This window comes from Tympanuchus pallidicinctus, unplaced genomic scaffold (assembly GCF_026119805.1).
Source record: "Tympanuchus pallidicinctus isolate F22 unplaced genomic scaffold, pur_lepc_1.0 scaffold27, whole genome shotgun sequence".
Lineage (NCBI taxonomy): Eukaryota > Metazoa > Chordata > Aves > Galliformes > Phasianidae > Tympanuchus > Tympanuchus pallidicinctus.
In genome coordinates this window covers 7,910,498-7,935,375 of record NW_026294744.1, presented here as the reverse complement: position 1 = coordinate 7,935,375, position 24,878 = coordinate 7,910,498, and the positions used below count along the sequence as shown (strand labels likewise).

Genomic DNA, 24,878 nt, shown 5'->3' with positions numbered 1-24,878 from the left:
GTTCAAGAAGTACAAAAGCAGTTTGCTTTATACAGTTTATATATGTGTATATTTTATATATATGCATATTTTATATATAGCATATAATATAGATTTAGTATATATTTGGGCATTCTTCTGGAAAAGTCTTAAACATTGATTCACAATTAAAAATATTTCGTATGCTTTCCCTGTGGAAGCTGGTAAACCATTCTCCACAAAAGAGTGCTACCAAAATCCCCTTTTTTGTTTATCCAAGTTTGTATGATGTTATGTGTCTTGATAGCTAACCTATATTGTCCACTCATCCGTTTCTATTAAATTAAATCAGATCATGAAAACTATTCAGAACTGTTCTCCACCTCCAGCATTTCTGTAATACTCCTCTAGTTAGCAGACCTCCTCTAAGCTCTTACCTGTTTCTTTTTCTTTTTTTGTCATCTCTTTGGTAGAGGGATCCATTGCTGTTCTGTGCATGGTATCCAGACCCTCTCAGTCTCAGAAAATAAAGGAACAATGAAACAATGACAGACCAGCAGACATGCAGCTGTCCTCAGGGTTTCTTACTTCCTTTCTCTCTCTGGGCCCCCGTGTTCCTGCCTGCCTGGATGCTGGGTTGCTGTGAAGTTAGCTGTGAGCTTGCTCACAAGTGACATTCTAGGTGTTACCAGCTCAGGAATAACTTGTGCCCCAGTGTTTTTGAAGCTGCTTACCTTAATTCTATGGATCAGCTCCAGAACTACCTCAGTAGACACCACCATCTTCTTCCATTTTGAAGAATAAATTCTTCTATAAATAGCATTGCTAATTAGGGTCAGCCTGTGTCCCAGTTCCCTCAGCTCCTTTGTCCCTTGTGAAGTGACAGTCACAGTGCTGGTTGAGCTGCAGCTGCTCTCAGGCAGGGTGCATTGGGCTTGTGTGTTTGGGTTTCCTTTCTACCCAAATTTTCGCAAAGCTAGTGTGATATTAATTCTCTGATAATTCCCCTCCTCAACTTTTAAGCATTGCTGAAGTTAACCAACAAATTCAACAGCCTGTGAGATAGACAGGTATGTCAACCACGCCTTTTTGAAATGCATGCTCATCTCACAGGTACCCTCAAAATTCCTCAGCGGCTGCTTGAGCGCTGCTTCTCTGGTTTCTGAAATGTTAAATCTGGTGTCCACAGCCCTGCTCAGCAAGGAACAGCCCTGTCTCTGTGACCAAGGACACAAAGCTTCCCACAGCTACCAGACTTCTGTCCTTGTCCCAATAGATTTCCCTAGCACAAACTCAGCTCAGACCAAACCATAAACCATAGTGAGCTATTGAGCAGGCAACAGACAAATTGACTCAGTCTCAAGGACAACAGTGTGCTTTTTCTTGCCTAAGAGAAACCACGTATGATATTCCTTCTTCTGTCCCTATTTCATTCTTGTCCTGGTTGCTGACTGTTCTCAGAGACAGGTTGTTTTTTTACATAATATTGTTATTCTTGGTGAAAACCTATTTTTCTGTTAGAAAGCATGTCAGAACCCTTTTGTCAGGTGAGAATAAGAGACTGTGGAATGGGGTTTTCTAGAAAGGAAGATTATATACATGCTTGGAGGGGGGAGTATGGGAGGGTGATGGTAGGGTAGTAAGATAGAGGATCCCTGGGAGAGTGGTGGGGGGAATAAAGGTTGGCAGGGTTTCTTGCAATGGAGGCAAGTAGATTGTAGTAGCAGGGGCATGAAGAAGAAGAAACAATAAAACCATAATAAAGTCAAGAAATGCTTATGTTAAGCAATGTAACTGAGAAAGGATTGTGATTAGGAAATTTGTGTACAAATATGTGGATAAATCAGACAGGCAATCAATTAAGAATGAAACATTCAGTGAATTGGGCAATTTAAAAACAGCTCAGTTGGGCAAGGTAAACCAGGGAAGTAACAATTAAATCAATGTGGGTGAAATTATAATGATCTCAGTTAAGAAGATTGAGTATCAGTTGAAAGGAGATCACTTTGGTAGATTGGAGATGGAATTTCAGTTACTATATGCAATATGAAAGAGGATATGAAACTGTAATAGTAGAGGGCATTTTTATGCCACAGTCATGGGAATCTTTTGCTCTAGAGATAGCGGTTAAAGCAATGAGATTTAGAAGCAGAGTGATGAAATATGTGGAATACAGCCCACTCACTGCAGCTATCTCTGGTACCTGTCCTACTTCAGAGCTGTGGTAGGGAAAATGTCCATATGGTTAGCAATAAGAAAGCAAAACAACATTTGTCGCTCTGCTTTTTTTTTCCTTCATTCTGTGGTTATATGTTGCCAACTAGGCAATCCACAAACTTGGCGTCTTCTGAACTTTATATATGCTGAAGTTTCGACTACCCACTGGGGCACCAGCAGCTCATGCTTAGGATGATGAATTACAAGGGGCAATTCTTTGGCTGCTCGTATAAAAAACTGGGCTAGTTATTATGGCTTTGTAGTGAAGCTTGAAAATAGAGGCCCTCTTTGTTTTCTCTAGACGCACTCATAGCTTTTCTGCTGAACTGATTTCTCACTTGGTGCTCTAGTAGGACTGGACACATGGCTGGCTTTAAATGATGCATAGATTATGCATAGTCAGTAGCAAGGATTCAAAATCACACTGTGCTGAGCAGATGCCGCTATTCCAGAATTCCTAAGCCATCCACATTTGGATAGCTTTGTCTTCAAACTGTGAACCAGCTCTGGGAAGCAGAGGAATTTTTTGGAGCGGGCATGGAGCTTCTATGCTTCTGGTGACTAAATGGCAGTGTGTTCTCCAAACTGATCTCAGCAGGCAAGAGGCAGAGTGGAAAGCAGTGAAATTCAGTCTCTCAAATCTACTCTGTGTTTATTATTTTGAAATGTTTTCTTCATTTAGTTTCTGCCCCGAACACAGCTGATTTCCTGTGGCTGTAAAAAAATGCTCTTTGGGGAACTGCAGGGTTGATTTGTGAGAAGAGTGCAGCATAGATCAGTTGATAACTAACTTTTATTACCGTGTGTAAGACCACAGGAAAGTCTTTTAGCATCCTGCCTCTGTCAAGGGCTCTCACCAAATGTTGCAGGGAAAGTCATGCAGTAGACAGGGGTCTGTAGCGTAATCTCCCTCAGAAATAAATGTCTCAGGTTCTTACAGTTATGAGTCTTACCCCCAGTAATTTAATCTAATGCTTCATTCGAAATTACCGTTGTCATTTGCAGTATCTTTGGTGTGTACCAATCCCTTTTTAAACATCATTATGCCTAGGAAGTTCAAGTGCTCTCAGAGTGGTTCATCCCAAAATGTACATTTAATTCTTAGCATAGTGCTTATTAACTTACAAAAAATATATTTTCTCTTTTGCTGATGTACTCTTTTTGTACTGATTTGTTTATTTCTTTAGTTTATTTTTAGGTGGTGACATGGTACCAAAAAACCAAAATGTTATCATGCTGTTAAGAATGATATATCTTGTTTTCAGCCTCACAGTAAACAGTTTATTCACTGTGGAAACTGAATTACTGCTGTTGGAAATCGTTTAGTTACCATTTCTGATTTCTCTTTTCTAAATAACTGCTTGAATTTCTTGATGTGAATAGCATGGACCAATTAAAAGATACTCCTGTGGTTAAATAGTGCTTTATCTCCTGTTTTCTAGACATGCACCCTTGAGCTGCAATACTAATTTTCAGGGCTAGTTTTGGAGACTTAAAAAGCTGGGAACTGCACTGCTCCATTGCTGGATGCTCTCAAGCATTTTGTAAATTTTCACAGTAAAGTTCAGTAAAACATTTTCCCAGAAACAAATTGTTGCTTCAGCTTTTGTACAGTACACATCCTGTGGGTGTGAGTGTTTTCTTACATTGGTCATGGAGACTAACATTTGTCTGTGTGACAGGACAAAGTTCTCATGGTCATTCGGTGGCAGGAAGAAAAACCACAAAGCCAGCGATTGTATTGGAGTTTCTTGTCGGTTTCTCATGAAATCAATTCAAAGCTGCCCCAACAAGCTGGAAAGGATGAAACACAGAAAGAGGAAGCATCCTGAGTGACAGTGTCTTTGGGTCAGAGGCTGCCTGTGCTCCCTGTCTCTGCTGTTGGACCCTCGTTCTTGACAGGTAGTTGAGCAGAGTGGGACAACCCATTCCCTTGCCCAATGACCGTGGTGGGCCTTCTGGCTGCCAGGGTGCACTGCAGACTCAGTGCTGATTCAACTTGCTGCCAATAAACCCACGATTCTTTTTGTAGAGCTGCTCTCCAAGCCCTTATCCCCTACTCTGTACATACATCCAGGGGTGCCCCATCTCAGTTACAGAATCTTCACGTGGATGGTGACTGGCCTAGAATTTGTCAAGATCTTGGTGCAAGGCCTCTTTTCCCTCAAGGGAGTCAGCACTCCCAATTTAGCATCATCCACATATTTACTCAATGTAACTCTGAAGTTCTATAGTCCAACCTCCTGCTCAAAGCCTGGTCAGCTAGGAGATGAGACCAGGCTTCTCAGAGCATAATCCAGCTGGTCCCAACCTCCACCCAGGGATGGCAGCCATACAACCTCTTGCGGCTGCCTGTCCCGTTGCACGGCTGTTCTTGCTGGGAAGAACCGCTCATGTTTCAGCTTAGTGTTGAAACACTCCAGAACCATTCCTTCCCCCAGCCAAGCTCCCCTAACCTCTCCTCACAGAGCCAGTGCTCCAGGCCCCACCTATCTTAATAGCCCTCTGCTGAAATTGTGTCAGCTTATCAACATAAGCTCTAAAACAGTGTAATAATACAGAAGCAGCCTACTAACCACTTGTAGATGGAAGTGAAGCAATGGAATATGAGAGGCAGAAAGTGAATGGGAAATGAGGAGGAGGTGCCTTCCTTGGGCGGAAAAGGAGACAGTGCAGTACTCGAGTTTGTTTAAAGGTCGTTGCTTTTCCCCATGGTGATTGCCTATTATGAGATGAAGGTAGAAGGCCTGTGTGGATGCACTGGATCCCTGCTGGCCTCTGAATTACTGTTGAATAGGACACTGTTGGTTGGAGCTCTGGGCTGTGCAGGCATCACATAACTCTCCGGGAGCAGTGCTGCTCCTCTTCCCTTTTGCTGATCAGTGAGATCACTTATACATGCTAGCTTGAGAGCGATAGCTTGGCTGCGAGCTCAGCATTTTATGTCTTGTTTGTAATTGTGGGTTCAGAAAACCTCCTCTCAGAATTCCTCTTCTCAGAACTTAGTTCCAGGCTTACTCTTACTTTACTCTTACCTTTTAAATTTTAAATCGACCATTAGAGCAGAAAGAGAAGGCAAAGTAAAACCCCAAACTGGAATTCTGTGACAGAAACATTTCCAGTAGGGAAGCTGTTTTGCAGCCCTGGAATGCTAAGGTGTCTCAGATTTGTTGCCTGTGTGTTTGTGCAGAGGAGGTGTAATTACATAGCTGGGGGCAGGGCCAGCAGATGGCAGAGGCAGAAGATAGAAAACAAACATTTTGGCAAAGTTAGGTAGGAGTCATAGCATGTAGTAATCTTTCTGCAATTTTGTGTTTGATAGGCTTTTAGGAATTCTTTGCATGAAGTTAGGCCACCAGATTAAAGGAGTGAAGTTGGACGCTGTATGGGAACTGCTGAGTCAGGGCCTGAACCTCTGATTGATCGCCTGAGGCGAGCCATGAGTCAGCCAGAGGAGCACAGGTGGAGGCAATTCACCTGTGCTGCTGGAAGGGGTGGAACCTGGCTGCACCCCTCCTAAACCTATTGAAGAGCTGGCTACCAGTGGGGAGGGATCTCTTCTGGAGATCTACTCTGCTGGAGTTTTGTCAGTGAGCCCAGGATAGGGGTAAGCCTTCTATTTATTCTTTTTTTGTCATCATTGTCTGCTTTGCCAAACTCTCTTGTTTATTTTGTAATTATTACATCTTAATATTCATTGATTATGCAGACACATTGCTTTATTTATTTATTTATTTATTTATTTTGCTGTGACTTCAGGTCTTGAAGAGCTTAATACATAAATCATGTTTACCCACTGGGAAACTGTTTGGTTGCTTTGGGTAATGGAGTTTATGGATTCCTTATTCCCAGAAGCAAGGAGCTTGGTATAGCAAACTGGGTTAGATTACACAGAGGAGCATAGCTCTTCTTTTCTTCATCAACTATTTTGCTACAACAACTGCCTGGTTGTGACTTCTACTGTTCCTTTTATGCATACTTAGCCAGTCACATGCCCCAGTCCACTAAGTGGTGTAGTCTGTTGTGAAATTGTATTTACAGTGAACACTGCCAAATACAAGTTCTTTAGTGGTAATGGCAAAGTAGCATGCAATGACTTGGAAGCAGAGGTTGTAAATATGGGATGACCTTGATGGCCGAAACAATTTGGATTATGCTCAGGACTGCTTGGAAGCACTAACTAGATGTAGTGATCTGGCTGTGAAATTCTGGATGCTTTGGAAATGGGAGTTTTGGAACTATGTTTTTAGAGCCATTTAAAATTTTGCTGAAAGGCCAGTCCTTGTTCTCTGATTACATGGGCAAATTCTTTCTAACTGATTTGGGGAAGTGTGCAGGGGGGGTCCTGCCAGCTCCTTGTGAATCTGGAACTCCTCAAATGATAAGCCTGTACTTGCCATTTGGAAGCACTGTGTTGCTAGTACAAGCGCAGAATATGGGCTTAGAGGAAATTCAGAGTGCTTAGGTCCCAGCTCTCAAGCTTGATCCAGGAAATTTCTGACATTTTATACTGTGTGGAATCAGTGCATATAGATACAGTGGTATACAGAAGATTGGAGATCTGACTCTAGCCAAAGGGAACTGGTTTAAACTGGGTTGCTAGTGTAGGAGCGGCATGACTCAGAAATGAGATGATGTGGATGGGAAGTAGGAAAACTTCTACTGGGTTCTTCCATCTCTGCTTTTACAGTCCATGTTATTTTGCAGTAGTGAGCACTGATGAGAATGTAGATCTGAGCACATGTAAAATATCCTCCGTGATTATGTAGTGTTGTCAGTAAACCTGCAATACAGTTGTGAAGAAAATGGCAGAAGTTTACTTCTGCATCCACATTTTATCTTTTCTAGTGAGATGCTGGAAGGAGTTAGGTATGGTGGCAATTTCTTTGCTATGTTCAAAAAAACTTGCCTGTGATTGTGTTCCTTTTTTTTCTAGCCCAGGTGATAAACAACAAAATTTAAAAATACATAGTCACTTATTACTATGACACATTAGTTAATACTCCTACTATAGTTACCTCTTGCTGTAAGTAATGAAAAGACAGAAGTACTTGCAAATACTGGCAGCTCTCTTGTGCCTTAAGTACCTGCTTTAGGGTAGAGTAAGCATCCTGTGGAAAATCTTGATGACTAATAGTGTAATGGTTGAGCTTAGGTGATATCACTTTCTTATGAAGACCTCTGAGACTTAACGTACATCAGTAGTTCACTGTATTTGTGCAAAATGGGGATTCAGCTGCTAAGAGTTACTGCAGTGTAAATCAATTAATACGACATAGTGCTGTCACTGTCAGGAACAGGAGAAGGAGAGTGGCAAAAACAAATGCTGTGATTCACTGGCAGGCTTGGCATTTACTTTTGCTTTATTCTGTTTGATTGCAACAGAATACTTGCTCTGCAGTATATGCTGACCATCAGTAAACTTGATTTTTTTGCTAGATTCTCTACAGGAGAGACAAGCTGTGAAGATGGAGAGAGTACCTGTCCCATTTCTTCTTGGGAAAGATATTTGGTGGTGTCTATTGAAAGCATCTCAGCTGACCGTTCCTGTAAGAATATATTCTGAGACAGAGTTGGTGAGATCCTTTCTGATTTTAGTTAAGTCTGTAAATTAGCCAAGGCCTGTATTTAAATATAACAGAACTATGTGTGCAAGATTGCTGCTACTTTTCCTCCAGCAAAGACAGAAAAAAGTTATAAAGCAGTGCAATTGGAGCTAATAAAATAATTCTAAACTGAATATGCCTTTCTTTTATTTGAAAAGACTACACTTAACATGGGATTTGCATCAATGAAACTCGGACGAGATTTGAAGCACATTGGCAAAACTGTTTTGGAAAGCTCGTAACGACAAATGTCAGGAATGCTAGTTCAAGATATAGTTCCAACATATTTCAAGTAAATGACTGTTTCAGTCTGTGATAATTTTGCCACTTTTTTTCTCTGCACTAGAAACCATCTTTCAGAAGGATCACTGAATTCTGTTCAGAAATGTGTGTCTACTTGGCCAAACTATTTTCAAAAGTGGTGCTGCTGGTTGCAGCAAGTCAGGCTGTACATGAAGCCACGTGTCAGTTCTTCACAGTGCATTAAATCTTGGCTTTGATCCCAAGTTGGACAATTGCTGTTTAATTGGAAAATAATTCTAGGTATACAGGAGCAGCAAGGAAAAGAATGTTGTATGTGGTGTTCTTTCCAAGAAAGCTGAAGAAAGGTGTTATTTGGAGTTTATTGGATTCTTTTCCTCATCCAGTAGGAAATGTGACTCACATGATTGAAATCTCAGCCATATTCTACTCCCTTTCTGAAATACATTTCATTGGCCAATTTTATCCAAAGTAGGATAGAAAGTTCTGAAAAGTTTCATGAAAATTGGAAGCTATGTTGAAGAGAGGGATCAAAATCAAAGTTTCTTATTTTATATGACTAATCATCTTGTACTGATAGCTGGCAGAGCATCAAGTGTGCTTCCCAACCAGGTGAATCTTACTCTGTCTCCTGAACAACTTGGTAGTTATGGGTTGTGGGAAGCAGCTTATGAATAAGTGAGAGGAGCAAGTTTCTCTTCAAAACAACTTCCTTGAGTTGTCTATTTGTATGTTTTTGGGTTAAAGCGAAACCCCAAGCACGAAACTTTGTATGCCTTTGAAAGTATATTGCTCTTTCATGTCTGTTCATGTGATGCTTTTACAGTTTCTTGTCTCTATCACATCTGTAGCCAATGGCTGTCTACAGGTTTTGCATCAAACCAGTAGAGAATTCTTTCTTTCCCCTTCGTGCATGTGGTCTCAGTTTTTGGGACCATTCAAGATGGAATTCAAATAGTTTTCTCTGGCCAGTCTGCTTTCTTTGGAGGGGTGTAACTTAAACGGATCAAGTGAGTAAAATTCTCCATTTGGATTTTCTTAAATTAAAGCATAGGAATGCTTTTGTGAGCAGCATTATATAATACTTACAGGGCTTTTATCTAGCTTGCAGAAGCAGGTGGAGAAGTTGCTGTAGTGTGAAAATTGATCTAGGTCATATGTATCATTGCTCTAGGTATTGTAAGCCCGAAGTTAGGTTATTGCTGCTCAATTTATTTTTAGTGAATCATCATCTTCTGGAAGAATACAGCCATCCCACATCTTTGCTGAAGCTGAATATCTCTTGTGCTTGTAGCTGGGCAGAGCAAGCAGCAGTTTTGCTGAAAGGAACCAGGTGATAAGAGCAATGCATTTTTACCCCTGTTGTAGCACAGTCATGTAATCTATCTTGCTGATTCAACTGCTGGTTCTGCTGTTTTGGAATACAGTAATTCATTAACTTCACCTCCTCTCTCTGATAGCAGCTTTTCTTGTTACAAATTTATAAGATTTAAAAAAAAAAAAAAAAAAGGCACATGAACAGGTTAATCTGTTCTCCCTTCCCTGATTCCTTTTTTCTCTGAACATTCTCTGTCAAAAATGCCAGTTCACAGGGTAGTGCCATCTCATCCTTCTGGCACCCCGCTATATGAACAGAGTTGGAAGGCCATCAGATGAGGCTGCTGGCAGATGGCGTTCCTGTGTAAGGTGCTGCAGAAAGAAGAAAGGCCTGCAGTCTCCCCCATAGCTGACTTTATAGGCTTTGTAGAACCTGCAGTGGCAGTTCTGGCTTCTTGGCTTGAATTCATCTACCAAATGTAGATGTCACCATCTCAGGTAGTCACTATTCTAATGCTCGTTGGAGAGGAAATAAGTGTCTGTTTAGTTTGAGATGACTTGCATCCAAAAAGAAGAGCTCTCTGCTGAATACGAATGAGGTTTTTACATTTCAAATGCTGTAAAAGAAGCAAGGTAAACCCCGTGTTTTCTCTGCTATCAAATGTAGCTGTCATGTTTAAGGGCTACTGGTGGTAGTATTAGCAGAGCAAAGGAGTGGTCTGGTGCAGGCTTGTGAATTCCAGCATCAAGTGAAGTAATTTCTCTTGAGCCACCCATACTGCTGGCCAGAAACAAGCATTGTATGATCAAATTCATCATTTCTCTAGGGAATGTGTCTGTCAGTTGCAGCTCTGAGGAGGGGAGGCAAGTCACTGCTGCTGTCTCTCATGTGTGGGGTTGAGGTTTCCCTGGGAAGGGCATGTACTACTTGGAGGCATTCGGTATTCCAGTAAACTGTGTAAGTAATAAAGCTGTGCTGTTTTTACAAATTGCAAGTCACAACTTGTGATTTTTGTGATGGTTTCCTTATGTATAATTCTTCACACATCTGGTATAAGAATCCCAGAAAAAAATCATCTGACCAAATACTAGGATTACTACATTATAATTCATATACTGTAATTTGTGTTTCAAAGCTCATACATAGGCTTTGTGCAGCAGTTTAAAGCCATTTTGCATGAATCAGAATGTGTTTCTATATAATATTCCCCCCAGAATAAACTAAAAACAGTATTTCAACAGCTTTCCAGGCCAAATCTACCCAGATTGTAAGTAAAAGAATTGGCAGGGGGAAAGGTAAACTTAAAACTTGTCAGATGTTTAGGTAGACTTCTATTCACTGCAAAATATCCCAGCTTATTCTGGTTTGCAAACACTGTTCAATAATGAAGATACTCCCTGGCAAATTTTGTCCTCGTCTGTACTTCTACAGTGTAAATGTTGCGCTGTTCAGTCGTCCTCTTTGCTTGCAATATTAATGAAGATATGGAATAAATTAATGTCACGCTATTAAAAGAATTGTGTCTGATTACAGTGGTAGGAAAATATATCCCTTTAATTACTCTTTTTTAAAAGATCAAAAGGCTTTTGATCAAATGAAGAATGCTCCGTCAATTAAAGCAGCTGCATGTCTTTATCTTACCACCTGAAATCTGAGTATAATTCAAAAGGGAAACTGAAAGCAATGCAGACTAAATAATCAAAAATCAAGTGAAGATTTAGAGATTCAGATCTGAGCCATAGTTCATTTTGGTGAGAGCAGAATGTAGGCAAGTTTGGGGAATTACATTTTTGGTTACAAAATGCTGTAATGCTGTTGCTATTGCTGAAAAAGCCTTCTGAAAATACTGCAGATCCTTGAAGTTTTAAACACAGAATCAATCTTTGCTTTGTAGATGAAAATTTTTTTCCTTGATATTCTGAACAGTTCTGGAAAAAATACATCATTTATTCTGTGATATGTTACACTAAAAAAAAAAAAGAGAATTTGGTCAAAAGGAGTAGCAGATTAGGGTGGTACGATGTGATGGATAACAGCTCAGATTTTGCCAAGTGCAAGGCAGTAGGGTTTGTGCTGGGCCAAGGTAAAAGGGATAGGGAACCAATACACAGCAGAAAAAGTGTTTTACGTTTCTTTTGCAGTCTGGAAAGTAAACTGCTAAATATACAGTGCAGGTAGCACCAAATGTTTTGTTCAGTGATTTTAAAATAGTGAAAACTCGATACAACATTCTCAGGCCATGTAAAATACTTCGTTTCCATTTTGGGCACCTTGAGAAGACCTGGAAGAAAGTTCTGAAGGAAAATGCAGTGATGATGCAGAAAAGCTTGAAGCGTTTAATTTCATCATTGTTCCCCCTCCTTCAACTTGGCAATTTGTTGTAAATTATCCAAATGTTTTGTTATTAAATTTATTACTTTAAAATATCACAGATCTACTTTTTGGAAATAGTTTTCACAGGCTGTCCTTACTCTGAGAAGTGTCTGTGGTCTCTGCAACCTCTTTCTTTTTGTGTAGGTTGCAGCCCCAGGCAGTTCAGTACCTGGTTTGCTTCAGCCTGTGACCTTCATATTTTCCTGACACCTTTCCTCTCTTGGGGAGCATAGGGGAAATGACCCTTGTGAAAACCATATGCCTGGAACTGCTTCAGGGAGCATTGAAATAGGCTGAAATTTTCCTAACAAGAAAAATACAACAATAAATGTGAGGAGGAAAACTGCTGTGACTTCTAGACTTTGTAAAAACTTACCATGTCACAGAAAGCTTGGTTGAGAAGTAGATCAGATTCTCTCCCTGTTCTGCTCTATGATGGTTGCTCTTTTTCGTATATCTTTTTCACTGCATTTAGATATATTCTCTGAGCTGAAGTAACTGTGGAATTTTCAGCAATATACCTGGGCAAAGTGATGTATTCTTGATTTAGATGTCCTGTTCCTTTAAATGTTATCTTCATCAAATGTCTTGATGTTAGTGAATGCTTAAACTAGCGTTACTTCCCCTCCCACCCTCTCCCCTGTGCCCCTTGCAGAGATTGATTCTTGACCTGTTACTTAAATGATCTGTGGGAGAACACTAAAATGTAGTTGGCAGATGAGAAAAGGATCAGGGCATTAAGTGATCCGGAGAACAGGCCCATGAGATAGAGCAGCCTCACTTACCTGATAACCTTCCTAATTTTTCAGTAGACTGTCATGGTTTTATGATTTCTATTATTGGTATTCCACATCATAACGTCATGTAATGCACTGGGAGTTAAAAAGTTAATGTTGCAGTTCTGTGGATTGTCGATATTTTGGCTATACCTTTCTCAGAAGAGAAGAATGAGCTACAGTTCCCAGAAGACTTCATTTTCCATTTTCCAATTAGAAGATAAAGCTGTCTGGGAGTCATGAGACTTTCTTTTCCGCTGGTCTTTGCGGTGTGTGCGCCCTAGCTGTCTCATTCACCTTTTCCCTTCCTCCTTTCTTAGGACAGGGGTACTTTGTTCCCCAGCCCCATTAATCATGGAACTAGGCCAAATCAGGCCAGAACTGTTGACATAAATCCAAATGAGAAATCCCATATTTAGCAAAGCAAAGCACAAGATGCAGTTACAGGTGGATTTTTCCACCCCAGGCTGCATTGGCAGTGGAAAAGAGTGCTGAAGAGTTAATCAGGTAAACGCGTCTTGGCTGTGGGAAGTGTGGGCGATAGCAGGGTGGTGTGTGGGAAGGTTTGCTGTAAAACTGTCCCTTGGGGCAGAAAAAGGTGTAGATAATGCCAGCTGTCAGGGTACCAGTAGCTCTTAGACCCTTTCACCCTTTCACCCTTCTTCTTTCCCCTGTATGCCACATTGTGCCACCTTTACCCACTGCTCCATCTCAGATGAGGCTTATGCCTTTAACCTTAGCCCAGCCAAAGGAGCTGGAGGAGCAGAGTTGTGCTGGGGATGCAGGAGCTGCCCCACCTGTGGAGAAGTAATAGCAAAAGGGCTGTCATCTCCAGGCTGACAACCTGTGCTGTGGAATTGCACGTTTCTGCTTTTAGATATTGTCTTTGTCAGTTTGAAGATGCTTGGGTTGCTTAATCTAGCTGCTGAGTCATTTTTGGCTGGGACTGATGTCAAACCAGGATAAGATATAGCTTTAATTGGCTGCAATTTGAAACTGAACTGAAAAGTTCACTAGTTTAAGTCCAGAACTGATGGTTTATTTTTTTTATGTAAACCTTTTCACTGGCTATGCATGCAAATTTTGGTTTAGACTTACCAAAGAGATCTGGCTTCTCCCCTTCTAGGAGGAGAAGAGTATGTGTATGTGTGTATTAGCCCTTTGGTGAGAGGCAGGATTTTGAAGCAGATCTCCTGATTGACCCCAGTTACCACATGTTGGTGATGCTCTCCATGTGCTAGAGGCTCTTTGTAGGATCAGACGAGAGCTGGTATGCTGTAAATCCCATGAAGATTGTGTTGTCTGGGTGCAGGATTCTTGGGACTGGGATTTTGTTCCTCTTTTCAGCACGCAGTGTCTGCTGATCTAACCTCAACAAAATGCACTGTGAGGATGTGAATAACATCTCAAAATCACTGTTGGGCTCCTGCCCGGAGCAGCAGCTGCTGTTTGAGTTGATCTGCAGGGCCACTTCAGTGCTTGCTCTGGGCTAATGGCCTTGTTGATGCTGATCAGGCCCAAGTCATGGATGTCTGCAGTGAGAGACGTGAGGTAACTTTTATCCTGCTTCTCTCACAAGCGGGATTTATCCCTTAAGTGCTCTCAGATCTGAGTGCCTGAGTGCCTTTTAAATAGCAATATTCAAGTCGTTTAATTCGTCTTCTGAATTGGAGATAACTTTGAGTCAAAGGTACATAATACATGTCCAGCAAGCAGACTGGTGCTTGCGGTGAATTGAAATCCTTGGTTAAAAGCCGCTTCAGTTTTGCAAAATCTGCCATAACATTTTAGTTGTACGTTTTAATCAAGTTTGGCAATTCTGTTCTGACTCCATCATCCTGCTAAGTGCCCTGCTTTAGTTCCCCTTTGAATACCTTTTTAATGCATATTTTTTGTGGAGCCTCTCTTACCTTATAATTTTTGGATTTGAATCAGAAAGAGAAACTGAATAATGTAAGACCATTACAATTATTCTTTTGTGACAGAAAGCATGTCTGTGTGCACAAGGTTCTTTGTGCTAATACATGCAGGTGAATAATACTTGAAGTAGTGTTCTGGCTATCTCTAACCTTCCAGAAGACACCTACTGCTTTTCATAATAGTTTATTAACTAAGGGACTTGCTGGCAACTGGAAGAATGCAATTCTGGGGAGAAGGAAGAGTAGGTATATATATTATATCTAGTTAGACTGTGAAGAGAAAAATTGAATGAGAAGCTGTTGCTCAGCTCATCCCTTTACCCCAGATAAGGAAAGATTCATTAATCTGAAGCAATCTCTTGATACTTTTCCATCAAGTTATCCTTTTTTCTTTTTTTCATTTCTTGCTCAAAACAGATTTTCAGTGAAGATGAAGTTGCAAGTTTTGATTGGAAACTATAGTTTTGCCATACAGTTGTACTTAGAGGCTCCAGCTGATCTTGGATTACTCTCAGCTTTCTCAAAAAGCTGCAGTGAGAGTTGGAGTGGAATAGAATTTCCAAAGGCTGCAAACTGAAGCTTGGAGAAAGCCAAGTAAAATCTCCATGCTCAAATTTATTTGGAATAGTACTCTATTATGCCTGTGTCAAACTGCTCTTGCAAAGGATGTTTGGTGAGAAATTTCAAATTGCCTTCAGCTTGGTTTCCATTTCCATGGTGAAGCAGGATGATGGGAAACCTCCCTGGCTGTAGGTGTCTTGATGGTGTTTCTGGGAATGCTGGTTGCCACTCTGGCTGATGCACTGCTCAGCAGAGGACAAGACGGCTCTGCAGTGTGTGGTCTAAGCTCCAGAAACAGTTTTGTCTATTGTTAACTGAAGGTCATTGCTAATTTAAGCTTGACTTATCCATTACTGGTCGATACGGAGAGGAATTTGGGTGCATACAGGGAAAACACGTGGTAACATGTCTGTGCTCACAGCACTGTGAGCAGTAGGGTGCTCTGGAGTCCTGAGCCCTCTACCATTGGTAGGTAAGGTCTAGGCATGTGGTAGTGCCTTGTGCTCGGTGGAATAAATAGTTAACATTTTGAGCCACAAAACAGCCTGACATAAGCTTCTGGTGGAGTCTTTGTAAAAGGTGTTAGATTCTTTGGCTGAGGGTGGGCTGATCAGCTTGTTACATGCAAGAGCTTCCTCAGATCTTGTTCTAGAAGCTGGTTGCTATATACCAGCAAAAGGTGGCCCTTTGCTGGGGGTAGAGCTGTGATGGGAAGCTACAAAAGCAAATCACTAAACATCTCAAGAGGAGAAAGTTGGTGAATAGTAGCAATTTCCATAGACTGCTGCTGGTCACAATCTTTTCAAACTGATTCCTGCCCTGCAAAGATCAAAAATCTACAGCTTTCACCAGATTTTCAGCTGGAATATGTATGTAAAATAATATTCACCCAGTTAGAAGGAAGTATTAACTTACAACAGAAATCCATTTCAGGAGAAAATACTGTTTTTTACTTTTCATTTTCTAGAGAAGAAAAGTAGCTGTGAAACTTCTGGAAAATTCTTTTTTTTAAAAAAAAAAAAGCAGAGACATTTATGTGGCTGACTTCTTGTTTTGGAATAAAATCTCTTTCACAGAGGAGAGCACTAAGTCAAATATTTAGAGAGACACTGATAAGTGATATTTTTCTGCTTGCCACCTGCAGCTTTCATGCAGCCCTCAGGAATGACTTTAGTCTCTTTAATTCCTCTATAAAATAAATGATAAATTATTATAACTTGTATTGATGATTATTATTATATTAATACACCATAATGACATAATTGTGCAATGTGTATTTTTGCATCTTATCTATTACTGATGCAAACTAATATGAGCACCACCCTTCCTTTAGCAAGCTTCTCTCGTGTTGGCTTTAAGATATTCCTGCTCTGCAGATGTCAGGAGCTTTTCATCAATCTGTTAAGATATTAATTGCTGAGCTTGCAACGATACAGAATTTTTGCTCAAGTACAACCTTCAGCCATCTCACCATCTCTCACATTGCTGCTCAAGCTCTGTAATGGCTATTTTAGGGAACTGGAAGTGTAAGAGGATATACAGTTTGGATGAGGAAAGGAGAAGTGTAATATTTGCTGTGTGTGTGTGTATATATATATATGTATGCTATATATAGATAGCAAACTGAGATGACTCAAGTTGGACTTCATGCAGGCACTCCAGACAAGCTCTAACACTGCTGTGAAAGTAGCACAAGGATACTTAATAACTGAACAGAGATGGTAAATTTTTCCATTCTCAAGTTATGTAACTATGGGATTTTATATAAGGCCCACTGTTCACAGCTGAGTTTGGGTTCTGAGATTTGGTTTTCAAAGGTGCTTCTCTGAGTGCTGTGTGTGCTGGAGAACCTGTTTTTTTATTAATTAGAAGTGATTGAAAAGAACGGGCTGCTTTCTGCTAAATGTTTTTTATATTTCTTTGCCATTCAAGAATGAATGGAGGGTTAACTTTTATCTACTTCTAAAATTTTCTAAAAAAAAAAAAAAAAAAAAAATAATCAGAGTTGCTGGCTCTTCTTTAGGTAAAAACTAAAAAAAAAATAATTAGGAAGTTGCTAAGTTAGAATTTGAATTTCTAGGTCTGCTAGCTTTCTGAGTTCTCTGTTAGTATCTGTTATCTGATGCGCAGCATGGTCACCTGCACCACATGATACTGCTGGGAAAACAAATGGCTTGCTCTCTAGCACTCAGGAGCTGTGGGTCACTCGGGTGCTTGGGCCATCAGTTAAAAATGGGCTTTAGAGATGGCTGCAGAGCTATAACTCATGCATCTCTTTCTTTTTGTTGCCTTTTCTAGGAAGCTGCTGGAAGACTGCTGTGACCCTGGGCAGCTCTTTGCGATGACAAAACAGAACTCCCCAATGGGAAAGAACCTCTGGTTTGATGGGGAATTTTTGTATTCTTTCACCATTGACAATACAACTTACTCGCTATTCCCACAGGTTAGTAACATTTTTTTCTTCTTTCAGTACTGATATGTTAATATACTAAATGGTAATATGGTACAAATGAATATAAGTTAGCTAAATGTTAGTCAATAAATACTTAACCTTCATTTCTAAATTCAAAACAACTTTTTTACTTCTGCATTCTGAAAATTGCAAAATATGTGTATTAATATTTCCTTGGTCACTTTCCAGTTGTGCAGATATACACAAGTAATGAAATAGGACCACCTGTCTTGGTTTTGAAAATGGTGATAAGTTCTGGATATTTTTAGAGTGTGATTTCTGTATTTCTAGCAGTGATCACACTCCTGAACTGGGATTTCAAACTGTGACAGGCAGAAACTTCCCTCAGTTCATCATGGACTGAAGGTCCTTGCATAACTGTGTGCCCCAAGAAGCTGGCACTATAAATGAATCATCAAATCTGGCAAGACTGGTGCTGATGCTGTGTGAGCTGGCAGGGCTGTGCGGCTCACAAGTTGAATCCTGAGGATTCTCCTATAACACATAGACATATGTCAGTGTCATTGGCATACGTATTGTATTTTTTTTCTTAAGCTGTTTGAAAGGGCAGCTTCTGGCCTGCGTTTGGATCCAAGTTCAGATTAGATTGGTTCCACTGATGTCAGTGGATTTGCTGCCACGTAGGCTGGCTGAGTTTATCTGGCTTAAATGTAAAAGGAGAGATATGTGCAGACCTAAATTTTCATTTCAATTGCTATGATGCTGATTGTTTGGAGTAACTCTGTTTACCTTTCAGTTTCCCATCTAGGCTTGCTCCCCTATAGATCAGTCTAGATAGGATATGGAGACAGCTTGTGTGAAGGTATCCAAGTCACCTCCAAATTAATGGAGTTTATTGATGGCAAACAGTGTAGGCAACAATAACAGAAGCTCATGTGACTTGGCTGACTCTTGTTGTGCTTTGAATACTGGAAATTGTTTTTCAGCAAGTTGTTTGTATTTTTATTTATATATTAACTAATGTTAAATTAGTTCATGATATTGACATGGAATGTGGGAGGAGATATGGTTTTTGTGGCTATGGGTTTAAAGAAAGCCTAACATCTTGACATATTGATTGGGTTAGATGTTATTTTAATTTCTTAAATTAAAGGTATAGGTATTTTTTAAGTCTTGCAGTTGATGAGTCATTCACACAAGGTTTTCCTTTTGTTACTGTTCCATTTATATGTGTAGCAGAGTTTTGGCTTGTTGTTAAACTGATGCTGCAAATAAACATCAAAAAGTAGTTTTGTTTATTTTGTAACAGTTTTCAGTTCTCAACAAAAGAATTATGGCTTTGAATTAGTTTAGTTTAGAGGTGAAAGAGTGAGGAAGGGATAAGACATAAGGAAAGGTGATCAGAGCTGCCACTTCTTGTGTTAAACAGAGGAACAGTGTTCTGCTGTGTCTTATTCAGGTCGCTACCACTTTCATATCACTGCACTGTGCCGTTTGTAACGGACATCTACCTCCATGCATTCCATATTCCTTAGGTCTGTTCCACAGCTGTTGGTCCCTGCAAGCTGAATAAACAAGTAGATGTCCGATGCGTGGAGGGTGCTTTCCCTGTGGTATGGGTAGAAAGGAGCAGTTCTGCTGGATTTCTCTCCCTGCTTTTGAGACTTGTAGAAGGTTTATAGTGGGTCCCAGAGTAGCAGCTGTAAATCTTTTTTTTTTAATGTGTGTTAATGATTTCTTGCTACAGCATTGCTCTGTTTCTTGGAGAAAGCTAAAATCCTTGGTAGAGCAGTAAATTTTATACCTTGCAGATGTTGTCAGCAGCCACTTAAAATATGTATAAGGTTTTCAGTGTTCGGAAAGCCCTTGTCTGGGCTGGTATAGAGAGGTCATTGTGTTTTGTTTTGGATTTGAGATTTCACATTTGGTTTTGTTGGGATTAAACTCAGACACATCCTTCCACAGAAAATTACAGAGCACTGGATGGGCTTTTTCAGAGAGGTAAGTTCTGGCTAGAGAGGGGTAACGATCTCAGGAAGTCCAGCAGCTTCCAGGCTCCCAAGCTCTGTCCCTTAAGGTTTTGAGTTAGCCAAATTGAGAGTAATGGCTCTGGGGAGGCCTGAAGAGATAAAAACAGGATCAGTGTGAGTTGAGACTTGAGGGTCTCTGACTGCCTTGAAACTGCCCAATGGGCTGCACAGAGGCTGTCACGGTACTGCTGGGTTGCTGGTGGGAAAGCTGGACCATTGTGATGCTCCAGCTCCAAAGCAGTGCTAGGAAACAGCTATAGAATTAATTATAAAAATGCTGTTCTTTTAAGAATTGTCAGGCAGCTGATTTCTAGAAATGCTATTTGCTGCTTGTCCTTTTCTTGCGAGTGCTCTTCCCCATAACTTGATGTGCTATTCCAATGTATTCTGCCTGCAGGACTTTTGTAAACCTTTATCAGATGATTTCCAAATAAGCTTAAAAGCTTATGAAAATTGATTTGCAGCAAATTCTTAAATGAAGTTTTTTTTTTTTTTCTACGTCCCTCTTTGTTTCAAGAAAAATACCAGACTGTTTTTCAGGCCTCTACTTCGAAGAATGATTTCTGTTAGCTGACTAGCAACAGGCAAGCAATTTTTGTGATTTTGAAGATTAATATTCCTTTCAAATGTATTCAGAAGCTTAAAACACTTACAAAATGTGGGTAATATTCTGAAATGCTCAGGGGATGTAACAGGAGTGTAAAGGGCCACAGCTAAGATGATTTCATCAAAAAAATATTTCCTCCAAAATAAGAGGAAAGAGACTCCACCCCCATCATTCTGCTGAGTTTAAGCCTTTCTGTGCTTGCAGAAGATTTCTCAGTGCTTAACTAGTTATTAACTTACAGGATGAAGTAACACAAAACTAAATAGGAAATGTTCTGTTTGATGGAATAGAATAAGCTGACTATGCATCAGTGGAGACTTACAGAACAATGAGTATCTCAGAACTTAATATGCAAAGTGTTGTTTACTTTTGAAAGTGAACAGTACAAAATAGACTATTTTTCACCTGAGTAATCCATGCAGATAAAGTTCTTACAGCTGGTTCAACATTTTCTGATGGATTGCTTTTCCTCTAAAAAAATGCTATTTCAGTGGAATATAAACTTGGTATCGGTTCAATGGTTTTTTCATATTTTCTTTGAAGTGAAAAGGCTAAAAGGTTTTGGTAGTGTTACAATATTTCATTTTATCATTTTCAGAATGCAATATTTTAAATGTTTGTTTTTTATCAGCTCTGTTGCTAGCTTTTTTTCTATCCCCATGTTGTTTGATTGTAATTGTACTTGTGCTTCCTCTTCCTCTGTGTCATTTTTTTCTACTGATTTCTGGATCAGAAGTAGTTTTCTTTCTTTAAAACAAACAAACACAAACATTACCCAGGCTGCAGCAACTTTCCTGTGCTGGAGAGAAAATGCTATTTGCTCGTAGTGCCCCATGGTGAGAGGAAAGGGGTGTAAGATGTGGCTGATCACAGAGCGTAGCGTGCAGTGAGGGTGGACACCTCTTCTACATCTGATCTCCCAAAATGTATTATGGTGGCATTGCCTGCAGCTGTTGGATTATATGATGTAAATTCAATTGAAGGCAGACATTTCTTGACAACAGCTTCACTGTATTGCTTGCTGTGATCCATGGCATTATTTGGCAGTTTAAGGAGACAAAAAGCATAGAGGCTGCATATTACTGTAGGTGTGTGTTTAATATTAACAAAGGAGGGAGGTTATTCTTACTGTGTGCCTACCAGTTTTCTCAATCATTTCATGTAGGCATGAATTTTCAGTATTAGCCATGTAAGGATGGTAATTTTGGTACATAGCTGAGGCACTGAAGGATCAGGGATGCAGAAGGCTGTATCGCAAGCAGAATCAGTATCGTGGCTGGATAAACCTCTGATCATCCAGGCTCTGATGTCTCAGGTTGACTACCAAAAGCCACAAGTGCCTTCCAAATGTGTTCCTCCCCACTGTGGTCCAAATATTCTTCAGGATGTTAAACTGTGTGATGTGAAGTCCTGTTCCTGGCATGATGGTGATGTGCATACTTGTGACTCTTCAGCCTGGAGTTTCAGTCATGTAGCTCTGGTCCTGTTGCATCGTACTGAGGCATGACAGCAGGCATAACTAGCATTTTCCACCCTTCATTATCTGTCTAAAATAGGAGAAACTGCCTTCCATATATTCCCTTCAGTAACTTTTAGATGCAGTGCATAAACCACATTATTTTATTATAACCACAGGAGTCGTTTGGATGCAACTCAAAGCCAGGTGAAAGGAAGGTGAATTAGCAGCTATCAGCTTCTAAGTTAGAAGAATGCAAGCTCATTTCAAACATTTACTGAAAGAAATTTGCACCCCTTGCTGGTTTTTTTTTTTTTTTTTTTTTAACTCACCTGAATTTGAAAACAGAATTCTAGACTATATTTACTATTAGGGCAAAAAAACCCTCTTTCCAGTATTTAACTGTTTTTGCAAATAATAGGTTTTTGTTGTTGTCAAAAGCTTATAGCATAATTTTGAGTAGAACTGATATGAATTTCCAAGGCATATTCTTCCAGAAATGTTAAAAGGATGTTTAAATCAAGTGGAATTATTTCCTCTTCCGTGCAAGTTATTATTTTGAAGGAGAGAGAATAGATTTCAAAAGAAATTTCAGAAGTTAAACTTCTTTTTTTTTTTTCATTAGAAAAAATGAAATATTGTACTGTATTTCACCTGAAGCAATTAGATATTTTAGATACCAGTAAATTAGTTCAAATTAGTATAATGATATCTCACCTGCTCCAAACTCTTTCTGAAGTTGTGTCTCCAAAATGTTGTCAGACAGAAGGATGGTTGCTTGTGATGAATATCTCATGAATAATCATCTCAAATGGCTGATGAGAAACCCACAGGAGATGGCTTTGAATCACAAATAAATTTGTGAAAGCTAGCAACTGTTTCTGGGTACCTTGTAAACAGAAGAAAAACACTGTCTTTCAAATAATTGATTAAATTTGAGATTTTGTCATTAATATAAAGGTAGGGAAAGTGTCATTGCTTCACTTGTACGTGTAATGTGGAGACTTTCTCTGGCACTTTTCTGGGTTATCTAGGTGAGTGCTGTGTCTGATAACATCTTAATGATTAGGATCTATGGGTAGTTTTGACTGATTTTAGATCAGAAGGTAGACTTGATCCAAAAACGGTGTGTAAAATGGCAAATCGCTTCAAGTGCAGGGTATAGGATTTGATGGATTCTGCTGTTGCCAGAAGGTATGAAATTATTAACTTTGGTGTTGACTTTGGAAGTGCTGTATTACTCTGTTAAAAGTGTTCTGGTAATTTTTGCCAGCACTCTGACTTACTGAAGTACTCTTTTCTCAGTAATTAATTGCTTCTTGGAGAAATTGAAATATTGGATGTCATCTGTGTCCTGATTTTTTTTTTTTTTTTTTTTTTTCCCTTGATGTCCTGGGCAGGGGAATAATGTGCCTGCAGATATAACAACAGCCTTTTAGCAACCCTTATATTTTCTCCCATAGATTCTGCTGTATAAGTAATACTGGTGTGACTTTTGTGCTGCATTTAATTAGTATTTGGGGAAATTTCTTATTTCTGTCACTTTTCTTTCTTCTTTATTCTATTTTTTTTTCCTCTCTAAGCATGCTGTAATGCAAGTAGTCTTCTTGGTTGTGTCTACATATGTTTATTCAAAATAAAGTTGTAGTAAACATATATTATTGCAATCATGGAAAACACACAGTATGTTAAAATGAGTAGAGGCGGTTATGTCTTGTGAAATGACATTAAGAATGCAATTAAAAGGAGATCTGAGTTGCTGGCTTCTGAACAGCCTATGAAACTGTCAGATTGTGCCTGTTGTAACTAGGATATGAAATGCTAAATGTACAGACCTGACAAATTTTGATCTTTTAGAGCATGTGTCTTCCCTTCAATACTAAGTAGTCTCTGTAGCATTGAGGTAATTGAGATAAAAAAAAAAAAACCCTGTCTTTGTTTTTAGTTAAGTGAAACCTGTACCCTCACTTTGATTACTGACTAATTAAGAAGTGTGTAATTAGACCATTTTGTGCAGCCTGCTGGCAAAGCAGGGATAGGGTATCATCTGCCATATCTGGTTGGTTAAGTAAAAGCCAAGGTCCATCTGAAACTATTCTATATAGACCAAGTGTGAACAAGCCCAGTGGTGAAAATCAAAGTTATGCTAGAAAGTCTATGAGATGGAATGTTCATTGTTTGAGAAGATGTGTAATGGGCTCTGACGTTAAATCTGTCACTGTTGATCACCAGACGTGTGCTTTGGTCTTTCTCTGCTTGCCAAAATGAGTTCAGCCAAAATGTGTTCAGCCAGACTGACTTATCTGCCTGGAGTGTATCTGCACATGCCAAACTGGTTTTATCTCAGTCAGTGCAAACACATAAATAGACACTGACCTTTCCAAATGTAGCAAACGGAGGGGAAAGGGAGAAGGACGTCTAGCTGCAAAGTGTCAGATGTCCCAAAGGCAAAGAAAGGGGAGGAGCCACCTTAGCTCAACATCTCTGTTTCAGTCTGAAGTGACAGTGTCAGTCACTTTCTGAACTAGGTAACAGAGAGGCTGATCCAAGCACAGTGCCTTTTTGATGGACTGACCCTCAGGTGTTCAAAAAACACAGATCAATCCTGTTATGCAAAAGCACCAGTGCCTCTGCCTAATGTTTACAAGTCCAAAAGTAAGTACACAGAAGCAAGTTATTATTCTTCAGTCTAACAGAGAGGTGCTCGCGTTATTGGGGACTTGGTACCAACTCCTTGGTGCTGGTGGCAGCTGGCCAGCAGTCTGCACCAGCCCTTAGTACTGTGGCCAGATGTGTCACACTGGGAGACAATAAAGCATCCCGTATCAGAACGAGCAAGGTCATTCACAGGAAGCAAAGATACTTAGTTACAGCTGCAGAGCAGTTTCTGCAAAGGAGCTTCTTCTAGCTGCATGCAGAAGCTAGAGGCAGTTTACTTGTGTTCTCAAGATAACATTCACCCTTTCTCACCAGCCACTCACCTGTTCAGGTTGTGATGGGTATTTTTCCATACAAATCCCATTGCTGTTTGGGAGCTGGGGGAGATGAGTGTGTGGTAGGGCAAATGTGGCTCTGCTTCTGCATTGTAATAAATGCTGAGCAGAACTTAAAATACCATCACAACCAGTGGGCTTGCTGTGAATCCCACTTCAGACAGAAAGGACATGGGGTGCTTTCAAGAGGATACTTCAGCTGTGAGAATGTTTCAGCTCTGTGTGACTTTCTATTTGGAAAACACTTGGAGTAGCACAGCTGGTTTATTAATTTGTATTAGTACCCGGGGCTGTATGGTTGCTGACTGGTAGAAGCAGGCCTGCTGAGAGTGAAGAGGCCGTGGCAGAGCTGGGTGTTGTGAACATGGCTCAGTGGGCCCTGTGGAATCC

The 24,878-nt window shown here is 40.0% G+C and overlaps 1 protein-coding gene across 1 annotated transcript in view; it reads left to right on the top strand.

Moving 5' to 3' along the window:
* The window catches only part of ST8SIA1 (ST8 alpha-N-acetyl-neuraminide alpha-2,8-sialyltransferase 1), a 115,716-nt gene that overhangs the window by 10,630 nt on the left and 80,208 nt on the right, over positions 1-24,878 (top strand). Inside the window, exon 2 of the mRNA XM_052690677.1 lies at positions 17,288-17,432. Coding sequence (XP_052546637.1) covers positions 17,288-17,432 — 145 coding nt within the window. The remainder of the gene's footprint in view (positions 1-17,287; positions 17,433-24,878) is intronic.